The 14,769-nt window shown below is 50.5% G+C and overlaps 2 protein-coding genes across 2 annotated transcripts; one reads left to right on the forward strand and one right to left on the reverse strand.

Annotated features, from left to right (window-relative positions):
- Positions 1–1,163: 1,163 nt before the first annotated feature.
- Positions 1,164–3,222, reverse strand: LOC128278768 (glutactin-like). The gene is made up of 5 exons (XM_053017497.1): positions 2,851–3,222; positions 2,252–2,773; positions 1,808–2,185; positions 1,415–1,748; positions 1,164–1,345 (listed from the first exon to the last, which is right to left on the reverse strand). Exons 1-5 carry the CDS (start codon positions 3,220–3,222, stop codon positions 1,164–1,166), a joined length of 1,788 nt encoding a protein of 595 aa, XP_052873457.1.
- Positions 3,223–4,101: 879 nt separating this feature from the next.
- On the forward strand, positions 4,102–5,527 carry LOC128278330 (GTPase Era, mitochondrial). The gene is made up of 2 exons (XM_053017040.1): positions 4,102–4,439; positions 4,509–5,527. Exons 1-2 carry the CDS (start codon positions 4,164–4,166, stop codon positions 5,433–5,435), a joined length of 1,203 nt encoding a protein of 400 aa, XP_052873000.1. The 5' UTR covers positions 4,102–4,163; the 3' UTR covers positions 5,436–5,527.
- The last annotated feature ends 9,242 nt before the right edge of the window (positions 5,528–14,769 follow it).

A 14,769-nucleotide genomic window follows, 5' to 3' on the forward strand; every position in this document is an offset into this window, starting at 1 on the left:
AAATGTTCCTGAGTGCAACGGAGCCCAGGAGGGTTTGGGTATGTCGGATGAATTGTTATGTTAACGAACAAATGTTAACTGTATTTTTATTTGCAGTGCCGTACGCTACCAGATATACGACGGCATTGAAGAAGAGTACTGGCCTGGCCCAGGAGCCTGGGCCGCTACTCTGTGTTGCCGGGCGCGCGCCTCCGCGGCTTCCTCCGGGATGCCCGTGGTCCACGCGCAGTCCGCTCCACAGTGCCCAGCTACTCGCGTTTACCTTGTACAAAGTCGGCACCAGTCGGCTCGATTTATCATCCAGCAGAACGCTAACCAACCGGTCAACCAGGCGATCCCATGGCACGAGTACTCCAGCACCTCACAGTGAGTCCGCAGAGACCGTAATGGCACAAAGTTTAGCATGAAGCTAACCAGCTGCTTCGTGACGACCACATCCCACTCGAGCAGCTTCTCCAGGGCCGGAGGAACATTTCGGCCCTGTTCGAGGCGAGTTTTCGAATCAACCTGTGCTCATTCCGGTCAGGAAAGTGTAGTAGCTTCCAAACCTGCTATTCCCGGCGCCATTATACTTACATCGTCACCCATATTACTCCGACTCCGAAATCACGTTTTTTGTTTCGATTGTCCAACCGCCCTTTGAGAACGTCCACTGACATTTAGCCGGCAGCAAAACGTCAAACGTGTTCTGCGTAATCCATGCAATCGGAAGTCGGTGCAAAATTTTAGCCTAACTTTAAAGGTGTATTTTGTGTTTTTCACGCGATTTTCCACTTCGCACAGCTCGATGAGTAAGCCTACTTTGCGGAGAATGTAACTTTACCTAGTGCCGGTGAAGTAATGAGTCACAAATTCGGTGAGAATTGCTGTGCTTATTTGACAAATGGTGTGCCGAACACAGATCCCGTGGATTGCGCAGAATCGTGAAGATCGTCGTTCGATCGTGCGCGGAGTGAAAATTCGATCACCGCGAGCGCGCGATTCAAACAAACCAACAAAAAAAAAGTTAAATTTCAACTTTTTATTTCCAATATTGGGGGTTTACATTCTATTCACTGTGGACCCCGTTTTCACTGTGGACCTCAGTGGGTGTCTCATTACGTACGACAATTGACTATTTGTTTACAATGCTCCATTAGAACGCTTGCACCGTGAAGACGGGTTTATGCTGTGCGCACAATTGATAGAACTGCGAGCAACAGGGCCGTAGTAAAAAGCACACCCATCGAAACCAGTGGAGTACCGTTGGCCGCCGAAGGGCGGTGTGCGCTGATCGTGTACTCGTCGTAGAAGTTTGTGCCCACCGTGGCCGGGTTGTTGATGTGTAGGTAAGGGCCGGCGGGTCCTGACGGAAACGAAACGAAAGGAAATTAGCAAAAATCGCAGCGGTACGAAAAAAACGATAATAGCTTACCCGTCACCCGTGGCCAAGTTGGTATGCCGCGGTTCGAAGACGGTACCCCATCGATTGCGAACGACGTCCAAAGATCGACCATCAGTTCCGACATCGCCGTGTCGGCCGCGTTAAGGTTGGCGACGTCCGCCGGAAAAGGAAAGAGGTAGATGTTGTCGTCGGAATGATGCACTCCGCCCGGGAAAGGATAGTGGGCCGTCGGCAGGCCCCACCCGAAGCGCGTGTGCTGGCCACGGTAGTCGAACGTGTAGAGGTACGCAGGCTCCAAACTGTGTTGCGCAATCGCCTGGACATCTCTTAGCAACCCCGCTTTGATTATGATCGCTCCGGCAATCTGTAAAAGTAGTCAATAATAGTCCCCAATACGATTGATTTGCGATCCTCCCGACTTACATCGATCAATCCGTACATGAGTCGGGAAAAGTTGCCACTCGTCAGTTCTTCTTCCGTGAAGAGCGACTCCACTTCGTAGCCTGCCAAAGTTCCGCTGTTCTCATCTATGCCCAGAATCCGGTTCACTGTGTCTATTAAATCGAATTGATTGAACGCCCGATTTTCGATCAACCCCACCGAGTTTAGCGAATCGTAAATGCCGGTCAGCATGAACGACCCATCGTGCTGCGTGACACCGGCCATCAGCCGCACATCCTTCCGCACCTGCCCGGTCCGTAGGAGATTGAACGGGGACGCCGGCAGAAAGTTTGACGGGCCACCGACCACCATACCAGATCCACCGACGTTATTGTGGCCCTGATCTTGCATACGATCGAGCTGCAAGAGAGGCGAAGGGAAGGTTCCGGAAGTCTATTTCAAGCTCGCCCCCCCCGTTGGACTTACGGTATGTGCTTGGACCGCCCGCAGCAGCATCACGACCGGTAGCTCCAGCAGGCATCGCTCAACGTCCTCGATCGGTCGCACCGGATCACAGCCGGCGAACCGGGCAACTTCCCGCGCGTTCTCGACCGGATTGGGGTCCACAGCCCAGGCTGCGGTGGAGCCGCCGGATTGTAGAATCGCTTGCCGAAAGGCCGTCGGCGGAACTAGGGGACTGTAGAGGAGCGCACTGACTGCTGCGGACCCGGCCGATTGACCAAACACCGTTACACGGCTCGGATCACCGCCGAAAACGGACACATGATCCTGCACCCACTGCAGTGCCATCAGCATGTCGAGCATGGCCACATTCCCCGGGATGACGTCCGTCATGGTGGACAGGAAGCCGAGGGCGCCGAGTCGGTACTGAATTGCCACGAGGACAATATCGCGCTCGAGCAGATAGTTCGGCGGATATAACGCCGCGCTGCCACCGGTAAATGAGCCACCGTGGATGTACACCATCACCGGTCGGCTTACGGTCACCTATTTGGAAAGAATCAACCTCACTCAGTGTGATCCGCCGCCGCGCGGTGGTTTCAGGCACCGAAATGAGAACTTACATTTTTGGTGTACACCGAAAGCGACAGACAGTCTTCGTTTTCGCTTCTGGTTTGTTCGAGGGGTGGTAGTAGATCCGTGATTCCGAGCTGTGGGCAAGGGCGCCCCACGATCGACACATCCTTCACACCGACCCACGGACCTAGAGCGACCGGGGCGCGGAATCGACGGGGACCGACTGGCGCTTCCGCGTAGGGAATATTCAGAAACTGTAGCACACGTTGCTGGGTCCTTGCGGTGGTCGTTTCGGACCCGGATACGGCACCGAGACCGGTAATCTGCACCGTTTCACCGTGCGCTGTGGATACCGAACACAACGCAATCACCGCCAGCAGCAGCAGCGCCCCAGATTCGCGAACCGATTGCAAGGCCATCTCGGCAGAAACTGCGCTCTGTGTGACCGTTGAACAGACAAGTAATTCGACATCGATAAAAGATAAGACCGCCGCCTCTGGCCCAAAAAACCGTTTAACCTGTCTGCAAATGACGGACGATAACACGTTAATACAAGCGAGCGTCGGGTAACAATCTTTTCTAAGCTTCTTCCGATAGCACTGCTGCCGTGTGATGGTGATAACATCCAATTAATTATGGTAGCGATAGTTGTCGTCGTGATAACATAGTCCCGTCTCGTCCCGGTTTTCGGGCGGGGAGATGAGTCAAACCTTTGTTCACTATCGTAGGTCTTATGCAAATGGCACCGTTTACTGATAAGTTGGGAGTGCGCGACGAGGTCCACCGATCCTAATGATCGTCTCATGACCAGGCATTGTTAGAGTTGGCAAGGACTCGCGCGAAGCGATACGATGTTTTACGATATAAACCAGTTTTGTAGCGATCAAGATCGAGACATAAACTAATATTGATCAATGTAATATAGTAAGCAGAGCTAAATATATTGTTTGTTTCGATCATCACTTTCAATGATATAAGACGAGTTAGTCGACAAAATTGAGAACAGACGTTGTTGTCACGCCACGTGTTTGAATAATAATTTTGAATTTGATTTTTGAAACCCCAGCAAAAGGTTGAATTTGTTTGTTTTGGTTTTGTTTTTGTGCTTAATTCTCCAAATTCAAATTGTCTAATCCACGCGGGTAAAATGCGACCTCTGTGTGTAGTAGTTGAAATATTCCAAGTGTTGAAATTTTTCAGTGAAACATTTGCACCGAAAAGTGTAACGCTGTGCTGTAACGCTTTGAGTTTGACACTTCTATTTAATCGCGCGTGACATAACAAAACAAAAACACAGATCGCGTTACTCTCCGGAGATCGTCAGATACTGCCGCATTTTGCGGTCCAAATTACCGAAAAGATGTACGATCTCGGTGTGGCCCTTTTGTTGCTCCGTCGTGTTCGCGTTAATAGTTCAAATGTAGGCCTGACCCAGTGGTGCCATCGATGCTTCGCAACAGCGCGAACATCCGAAGCAGCGGACACGGTCAGCAATTCTCAGCAGCATACGGAACCGCCGGCGGACCAGCAATCGGTTGTGACCGGCGGAAACAAAGAGAAGCTCATCAAGGTGGCAATAATCGGTATGCCAAACGCGGGCAAAAGCACACTCATCAATCGGCTCATCGATCAGCGGGTGAGTATCGGAGGGAACCGCTTTTATCCCCCCACCCACCGTTCTCACACGATTCTCCGTCGGCCATAGGTTTGTCCGGTTTCGACGAAGGTGCACACGACGCGCAAGACATTGAAAGCGATTCACAGCCGGTCGAACTCGCAGGCCATCCTCTTCGACACGCCGGGGCTGGTGGGCGCTCGTGAGATGAAGAAACATCAACTCGATTCCCAGTTCGTGTCCGCCTGTCGGCACGCGATTCAACACTCCAGCCTGGTCGGGGTCGTGCACGATGTGTCGAACTCGTGGACACGCCACACCCTGAATCCGGTGCTACTTCGCCTGCTCGAAGAGTACTCGCAGGTGCCGAGCTTTTTGATATTGAACAAAATCGACACCCTCAAATCGAAGCGCATTCTGTTGGACATCGTCAAGAGTCTGACCTGCAACCGGCTGGAAAGCATCCGCAACTATGGACCGGTGAGGAAGCGCAAGAAGCTGCCAGTAGCACCGCTGCAGGAGCAGGCAAGCAGCACGGAACCGGGCAGTGCGACCGGCGAAAAGTTTGAACCACAACCGGAAGGGTGGCCACACTTTACGGAAATATTCATGGTGTCCGCTGTGACGGGCGATGGGTTGCGGGACGTGATGTCGTTCGTGCACGCCAACGCCACGCAGCAACCGTGGGAACATCTGCCGAACGAGCACACGGACCAGTCACCGGAGCAGCTGATCGTGGCGAGTGTCCGCGCACGCTTGCTCGACTTTATGCCCCAGGAGATACCGTACCTGCTGCAGACGGAGCTCGAGTTTTACGAGGTGATCGGAGGCCGGATTCTGACCAGTGCGGTCGTGACGTGTCCGAGCGAACGGATCGAGCGGTTGGTTTGCGGCGAGTCGAACGGGAAGCTGCGCCAAATCACCGAACAGGTCACGTCGGATCTGATCGAAACGTTCGGCATGCCGGTGCTGCTGACGCTAACGACGCGTGTCCGCAGCAAAGATGTCAAGTCCTAAAAACAAAAACAGACGGTGCGCTTATTAGTGTCCTGGTGGAGCGTTTGTGGTTAATTAAATTGAGAGAAATAAAGCAAAGGTAATGGAAACGCGACGCGTTCTGCTCTGCGATTGTACCGAACCCGAAGTTGGTTTGAATTTGTTTCTTTTTTGTTTTGAAAGAAAACTATCTCTCAACGCTAATGAACCGCTTTTTGGGAGCATTTTTTGCAATCCGGGTTTGGACTTCTTGTGGTATGTCGTAACGAATCATTTCGATTTATGTTTCAAGAGCACCTTATTTATTTTATTTACAAAGACCATAGTAAACCAAAGGAAGCGTTGTGCAAGCCCCATTGCATACTAACAGGCGCAGTCAGGGCTAATTTAATTTCTTACAGCGCCTAAAGGTATGCAAAAAGATGTTTTGTTCCTATCCAACATGACATCGCTTCCCTGTTAAATAGGAATGGATATTTGCGGTCCCCTGTTCCCCACTGTTTCGCCCTGCACGGTTCTTTTGTTAATTTGATTGAGGCATAATTTGGTGAACGAATCAATTTAAAGATCAACCTTGTACACAATTGCTAAATTCACTTCCAAAACATACTGTTCCGTTCTGCCGTAAACATTCGTTTTCCTGGCTGTGAATCGAATCCAAAATGTGGCGGCTCCCCCAAAGGGATCCGGCATCCGTTTGGGGAAAATTTCGGCTTATAATCGCAGGCCGAAGTATCGCGGATGCAAAGTATACTTGTGCACGTAGCGCTACTTTGGCCGAACATAAACTGTTTACCGTACGGAGACCCCTTAATACATCCTGGCGCCCCCAAAAAGGCAAACAATCAAACCACGTCCAGCCACCCAGAACCAGAACCGAGGATCACAATCGCCCTCACGCACACGCATCACGTGTGTTGTTACGGTTTTTTATCTCGACCCCTCTCGGCTAAAAGCGAGACGTCGGAAACGGTCGTCCCCGCCACGGGCAAAACGGTCGGCCCGAGCCTTTATCGTTTCGAGGATGTAAAACGCAATCTGGCGCCAGCCCGAAAAAAAAAACGAAAAAAGGAATCAGATCGCATCGGCTCTTCAACGGCTCCTCGAGCGCGGTCAGCAGTTAAAGGTGTGTCCTCTGAATCGATTCAAAAAGAGGCAATGATGTAGCCTCGGCCCTCTAAGAAATTCACCGACTTTCACTCGGACGAACATTTGAAGCCTTCAAAGCGCATTCGACCGGGAGTGGCTTGGTTAAAAAAAACACCAAACCAGGCCTATTGCCAAAGCTCATTGAAGTTCGGAACCGAATCGGCTGGTGGTGGTCAGCGCGGAGGGTGGCGGCCATTCGTTTTTGTGTCATCGCAATCGTCGATAGTTAGTCCAGAATCAACTAGTAACGTGTGTCCTTCGGCAGCCGTTCTGCGCGTGGACTTGCTGTTCTTCCGGTTGAATCTGGATGATGGTGCGACGATTGGCCAAGCAGTCCGCCAGCGCCGGCGGCACCCGCCGAGGCGCAACAGGCGCTACTCCACCGAAGCGGTCTGCCGGAGCGACAGAGAGCACGCGCTATCGAGCTCCGAGCAGAAAACGACGACCACGACTCACCGACGACGAAGACGAAGGTCCGTCCATGTCGGGCGATGGTCGTCGGGGGCGACCCCGAGGGCGGGTCGCGAGCTCCGCGGGGCTGGGGTTGCTTTTAAGTGTCCGCTCGGTTGCAGATCTTCCGTCAGTCGTTGATGAGCAACACATCGGGTAGCAGCAGCAGCAGTAGCTGAGCAACACACACCGCGGTGCGCGCCTAATATTCTCCCAGAGTGTGACTTTTGCTTGAAGAGAACAGTAACAGTAATCAGCTAATTGACGATCAATTCGTTTGGCCAACAATGAAGTGAAGTGGATCAGGGCGAACACGAAATCCAATCGAAATCAGTGCGTGAATTTTGCGACGGATATTGAGGGAAATCCTGTTTGCCAATCCTGTCCAATTAGGGACAATTGTTCCGCGTGTGATCCAAAAAACACTATTTTTAAATTGGAAATGCATTTAGAAAAGGCCGGAAAAATGTAAAGTGCGTATAAAATAGGATCGTTTTTTGAAACTAGATTGGTAGTGGGAAATTGAACGGGATTCGGTGTGTCAAAATGAAGATAAAGGAATCAATGTTAAGTAGAGATTGTTGGAATCCTTCTTAAAAAATTCTGTAAATTTTATACGGTTATATACGGTTTAGCAATTTTCATTTAATTTAATCTTTGGTATTTTCAATTCTTTAAAGTTCAAAATTATCATTTACCCGCCAGATTATTTTACTGCCGACGGTAAAATGTAGTTCTACATTAGTTGTGAGGTTCAAGTTCCGATCGTTAAAAGCAGCCCTGAACTGCCCCTAAAAAGTAAAAGAGAAAGATTCAATTAGTTTTATGAGTAACAAATCATTCAAATCATCAATTGTACAGAATGCTCCTCCTTTTTGGGAAATGTTTCATTAAATACTTGACCAAGTTCGAACCTTGTTGAAATATGGTTACGTTCTACAATTTACATCCACCAATTACCAAAAAATAACAAACAATGAACTTGCGGGCCGTGTCGTGCTGTGCAACAGTGTGTTGAACCAAACCTCGGACAAACGTGTAAGGTGTTTGGGTGGCCATTAACCGTCGTTTGGAACCCTTTTCTCCGGCCGGCAACACTTGCGTGGGGCATTCTGGGCGCACAAAACACACACGTGAGGAGGATGGCTTCACAAACGATTGGCAAACAAACCCGGCTGGTGGGCTGGTAACTTCCTGTGGCGACAGGAAGCACCCAAACTGCCACCACATGTCGTGAGCGTGACGGGCGGCGGCCTTGCGTTCGGGTGCATAGATGGTTTATGCTTTTCTTTTTCATTCCCGCTGATGATGCGTAAAAAGTAGCGCTACACAGACGATAGAACCAGTGGCCCAGGTGAAGTAGTGGTGGACCGGGAGCAGGGCGGCCGCAGATGGTGGCAGGGCAGCGGTGGTGGACGCTCTTCGATTGGCGGCGGCACTGGCAGGCCGTTTCGCCGTTGGCTGTTGTTGTTGGGCGCTGAAATTAGTACAAATAGTGGTGATTAAGTGGTGATTAATTTGTTGACGCAAGTTGCCAAAATAAACGGGCCGCGAAATCGCGAGCACGCCCTCCTGGAACGCGCCCGTCGTTGCCGTCGTTGGCAGTTGGGGTGGGTTGACTACTAGCCCCCGTCGGACAATCGGTTCTTGCGTAGCAGAGAGTGTGTGTGTGCGGTTCTTACCTCGTTAGCCGATGACGAACTGATCGATTGGCCTCAGCGACGGAGACGGTTTCTGGTAAGTTTCGGACGGCACAAGACGTATTTGAACAACCTTTTTGGCGGGGTCTCTAGTTGGAAGAATTGTTGAGTTAAGGCTCCAGTTGGCCACCAGCAACGAACGTGTAAACACGGGTCATTTGAGCTCGGTCGAGTCGGGAGAGCGAATGCAGAATTTAGACAGTAATTAGCGTCACTTAAGGCCGGCGTTAATTCGGCGGAGGGCGTCGCGTCTTGGGTGCGCTCTCGCCCGCGGAAGCGTGCCACAAACTTTTACTTGCCAAATTAATAACCCCACGCATGATCGTTTTTGGTTTGCACACCCAATTGATGGCGCGCCCGGGTGGGGCCAATTAAGGATCTATCGCGGCGGCGGCGACGGCGGCCATGCGTTGTCTTGTGTGTAGGGTCGCGGGATGCATTAGCCCTTGTTTGCATGAGACACAAAGAAGATCCCGTTGATAAGTAAGTCAACAGTGACAAAGAGTCCGTAATTAGGAATATTTTGCATTGTTCAAACGGTTTGCCGGCTCAATTTATGCAAAACCCATTACGTTTCCGTTAGTTGCTGAACCACACTCTCGAACGCTGAATTCGGATTGCCTGTCAACAGTTGCCAATTTATAATTTAAATGCGAAAAGATCACCAACCCCGTCCCGGTGGCGTGTGTCGGAGCTAAATTGAAAAGGTTATTAGATTTCGGGGAACCTTGGACGCCCAATCATCAATCATCAGAGAAGCGCGATCGGGTCTGATCGAGTTGAGCGTGCATAACAATTTACTCAATTTAATTGAAATTAGAGCAGATTTTTTCGTTCGAAAAGAAGCGCAATTCTACTCCAAACGGCCAGCAAATCGCGGACTACGATCCGATAGAAACATAAGTCGTTTTTCTCAGCTTCATCCTTTATCCTTGATTGGCTTCGAGCAATCGATGTTTAATCACCTTCAAAAACTTTGTTCCGGTTTCTGTGAACTCACTCGCTGCACCGCACAGCAGCAATCGGAAGCTCGGCTAGGATGGGTACCGATCTTTGTAGTTCCGGTGCGAAACTTCCGGTGCGGCCCACGGTTGATCGTAAACCTGCGATAAATCGTAGGCTCCTTTCGTGCACCGTTCCCGTGAGACATTCGCCGGTGCTTTGTTAAACCCGAACGCCAGTCTAATCCCTGTCGGCGGAAGTAGTTTCACCGAAACGGTCGGGGAAACTGGGGAAAACTGCACAATGCATTCGCTCTTGGGGTGGCACGTAATGGTGTGTTTGTTGGGAGGTTTATTGATTTCTTGTAATTCATTTCAGTTCTCCAATGCCATTGCCGCGCATAACCGAATTACGTGGTCGTCCCCAGTCTTCTTTTCAAGCGGTCGCATTCGACGAAAGGAGGATGTTCCGACGAAACCTGATTGGGAGGGGGCCAAGAATGCTAACCCAGAGAAGGTTCCGGGCTGGGCGGGCTTGTTACTTCCGCCGGGAAGGTGGCAATAAACCATCCGGTTTATGCCGGGGTTTGGGAAGCAAACGGAACGATACGACTTTTATTGTTGCAGCTACAAAGTATTGTTTAAGAAACTCCATCTCCTACCCGGAAGCCGGTGAAGTGCTGCAGGGGAGGTCCTCGAAGGATGCCTAATGATGGGGTCGATGGTAAATGGTTTTAGTGTAATTTGTATCTCCATCTCCCTGCGAGAACCGTTAATCTCTGGTCTCCCTCTGAACCATTTGTTGGCCCTTTGCTTTGAACTTGGCAGTCATTTAGAGCCCGAGAGCTCGATTAGTGGCTCGATTAGAATTTACTCTGATGGGGTGCTGATGGTCAATATGTTTGGTGGATAAAGAAAATGAGTTTTGAGGGACACAACGTAGCCAAAGATTCCCAAAATAAATTTACCATCCTAGAGTGGCTCCTTCCTTAAAGGCAACTTGGCTCGTCTCGATGTTGAATCTCCTTCAGATTCTTGACCTCGCTCGACAATAAGAATGGCAACCCTTTCGGGTTCGTAAAGCTGGTCTGTTTTATGGTTTAAAAAAGGAGCACAAAAATTGCATGTCAGCAAAAAAACCGGAACCTGGGACAGCGTTTTCAAGAGGATGTAATAAGAGATCGCCTCCTGAGTTACGTTCTGGTTTAATTTGAAATCTCGCCGCCGTCGGGTCTCTGTCGCTTCGACGAGCACAGTTCCGTTGCAATCGGAGACACGAAGTCACTAAAACACGAAGATTTACTATGCAAACGCCGCGAATGTGCCGACACTCTGCGCTCAAAGAGTGCCGCGAAAGAGCTGAAATTAAAACAAAGTTCAAAGAGCGAACTTTAACACGCTGCCATCGATACAGCAGGGGACTACAGCGCTCTGCGTCACGAGAACCGATGATAATCGTTTCACCTATAATCTTTAACCGAGAACCACCCCGGGATTAATGTTGTTACATGCTGCATCTACGCAACTGTCCGCGTAACCGCGTCCGGGCCGCCCGAGACAGGGGGGCTGCCGCCGTCTTATGATGGCGTTCGTCCGAAAGTGTCCAAAACTGTTCGCGTCGTTCGCATTGCGCTGCGTGGCCCGATCCAGCGATTGAGAAAAGTGGTTGAGAAAGGCGTTTGATCCCGGCCGCCAGCCGTTGGCAAACAAAAATCAGCGTCCCACCAGACCGGACCGCTGGCGAACGGACGGACATGTTTTGACAGATTCCTTATCGGTCCGCGCCGACCCTAAAACGAGACGTAAAACAGTGGGAAGACTACTTGCTTACTTGGGCTTACGGGGCGACCCTTGCGCCCCAACGTGGGATGTTTTTCGGTCCATTTTTGGAGTTTCTCGGATTTGATGTGGGCACCGCCGCACCGTGATGCGCTCCGCTGTCGCCCCGTACTCGAAAGAGTTTCTGACGCACTACGTGGCGGCAGCCGTGGACCAAACTTTCAATTAGAACACAGCCGGCGGGCCGATCGGGGCGACTTCTTGGGGTCTGCGAAGACAAATAATAATAAGCGAAAATATGAGATGAAAAAAGGACGAATTGAAACACTCACTATCTATCTATCTCACAAGGCGCGCGACCAGCGACTTCATCAGCATCATCTGTCGATTGAGCAGAAAATCGGATTATGTTCCAACCGCTTTTCTCGGCATCGCCGAAAAAAAAAACGGGAGATGGTCGCTGAATGGCAACGCTGAAAGTAGGCATATTATTTGCGTTCGTTCGTTCGAAGCTCCTTCGAGCCCCGGGATTCATTTCGTTTCATTTTTTCACCGTGCAAAGGGCAGCATAGATCACGCCGAAATGATAAACCGGAAAGCGGGAGTAAAGTTAAATGAAAAACAAATCACCGAAAGGGTTGCGGCGGCAGCGGCGGCGGTGGCGGCTCTGCTCGAGAATTAAGCTCCCGGGTCCCGGGAATGGAAAACGATGGTATATGCCTGTATATGCTGGCCGAGCCAGTGTTTGTTTGTGTCGTCGCACCGTCGCTATGGTTGACCGGCAAAAAGGGAGCCTTTCGATTGTGTGTGACGGCGTGCGCGTTCGGTACAATGGTTTTTGCGGGTGCATGTGTTTTGCCCTTCTTTTTTACACTCTTACCATCCGGCCATATCAAAAGCGGGCCTTAAAAAATGCTGGGTAAATCAAGTAATAGTGGGCAAAGGATTATACGCTCCGGAAGAGGGATGATATACTCGAGGCCTACTTAGCGTCAAATGACGTTTGAGTCACTCGGGGCGGTTTTGGAGCACGAAAGTTGCTCATGTAAATCCTAGTAGCCCCCGCCACGGGGCGAGTTTTTGCGTGGAATTATATTTTCAAATCACGCCGAAAGGCCCTTGAATGAGATTAAAAATATGCCCTTTTTGCATATTGTGGTTTACCCCGCACACAGCTCCAACAATGCAGTTAACGTGTTGTAGATTCAATTGAAATACACTGAAAAATTAAATAGAATTTGTGCTTCGAAATGATTGATTCAAAGACTGTGTAATTCAAAAAGAGTCCTTTTGTCTTTCTTTATTATTTCGCGCTGTTCAGCGTGCGAAAATGAAATCCTAGAGCGCTAGTGCAGATCACTAGGGTAAATTGAAAATTTTTTACAGCTCGCAGAACGGTTGAAAAATCGATTGTTGATTAAATCCCACCCGCCGGGCGTGGGGAATGAAAATTATGCCGAATAATCGATCGCCAAGCCACAAATTGCCACCACCTGCGGGATGAGGCCACGATGAGCCATTACGAGCGCCATTTGAGCTGCAAGTACCAACAGAGATCGAGAGGGCCGCCACTACCGGCACTGCGCTGTTTACAATCCAGCCCCGGACACGAAAGTGCACTCGTTTTTCGGGAGGTTTGTTTTGTCGGTATCATCTTCTTCTTCCGTTCCACGCGGCGAACGTGAGTAAACAGCAGCCGGTAATTCCGTGGGGGATGGCCGGAGTCCGGAATTCGGCCAATCAATCGTACTTTGCGGGTTAATATAGTACGCTGAAGCGCGCGTTATCTTGCGGCGTGGCGTGAAACCCCTTTTTTTTGCTACGGACCGTAATGTCGATTTGGCCAACCATCAATGAATCGCCGAAAAGATGTCTGTTCTTCCAGGCTATCGTGCAAAATCATCATTTTGCGTATGTCTAGGGTTTCCCATTTTTTGTTTTCTCTCTGCGGTTCGCGATTAGAGCCGAGCAGTGATAAACCACGTCATGAGTCCCTAGGGCTGGGGGTGGTGTGTCTTTGTCGGTGCCACCGATTGGTGCAATTTTCGGCAGTGATTACAAATCAATCCACTCTGATCGATTGACTGCAGTTCGAGTGCGCGTGGACCCAAGGTACCCAGGGGTCGCGTGGCGCGATCCCCGATTATTGCGTTCGTCCCGACGGCCTCGAGGTCTCGATTGCTGGCTCGGATTACGCGGTGGTCAAAGTCGAATCGTTGTACTGGCGACTGGAACTCGACTGCAAGCCCCCCCGCAGCTGACGCCATCGAGAAATCGATGCCAAGGCTCACATTATCACAAGCATTACGTACGAAATAAAATCAGAACAAACAAGCCCACGGTCGTCGGGCCGTTCGGGCAACCATCTGGAGGGTTGGCCAAATAATTGAAATTTTTGACAATGATTCGACAACTTCGGTCCGGAGCCGGCCAGCGCAGCTTCAGGTGCTTCGGAGCGAAACCGAGTGGTCTGAGCCTGGTGCCTGGTCACACTGGGCACTAATATCACACCCGCGTGACTCACCGCGTGGCGTTATGGGAGTGTAGCACTATTGGTCTTTTTTTTTTCTACGGTTCCAACCAGCATAGCAGGCTTTGTTTTGCGTGAATGCCGAAATTGAATGCCGTCTGGTGGATCCCGCCGACCAAGCCCAGGGGATACCGGCGTGATTGCGGCCGATTGGGGCGCAATCAAACGGTGGTGGGGTGTTGGTGGGGTGGCCACAGGTGTTAAGTACAATATTTACCAACAGCCTTCGCCACGATGGCCCCGGGCGATGATAAGTGTTTATTATCGTTTCGGTTATTCAAAGCCCACAAAAAGCCTTCCGGGAGCACGGGGGATTAGACGTGGGGGGGGGGGGGGCCCCGGACCACGGCGGACGTTGATTACTCATCGGCTCATCGGTTGATCCCACGATAAAGACGCCGTGGACGTGTGCGATGCAATTAAGACGCACGTTTTTGTTTCAATATTTTGATACCTTGGCTTAACGGGTTTGCGCACTCCCGGGGATGGATGAGTCAATGAGGATGAGTCAATGAGTGTTGTGATTGAGTCATTTAAATATTGTATCTCGAGAAGGATTGTCTATTGCTCACTTAAGTGCCTATGATGATAAAACAAAGCTATTTAGCTCGAAATTCAATACAGGACATTGGCGCAACAGGTTGATACCAAAAATAGAGCTACCTTAGGTCAAAACAAAACAAGAACCAGAACCGGAAGTAGGTTCGTGGAAAGGAAATGGCAACCTTCATACGCTTGCAGGGCAACCTTTAGGCGTGGCGCGACGGACGTAGACAACATTTGCACAACTCTTCACGCGAATCGCT

The sequence above is a fragment of the Anopheles cruzii genome, chromosome 2, assembly GCF_943734635.1.
Source record: "Anopheles cruzii chromosome 2, idAnoCruzAS_RS32_06, whole genome shotgun sequence".
NCBI classification, from domain to species: domain Eukaryota; kingdom Metazoa; phylum Arthropoda; class Insecta; order Diptera; family Culicidae; genus Anopheles; species Anopheles cruzii.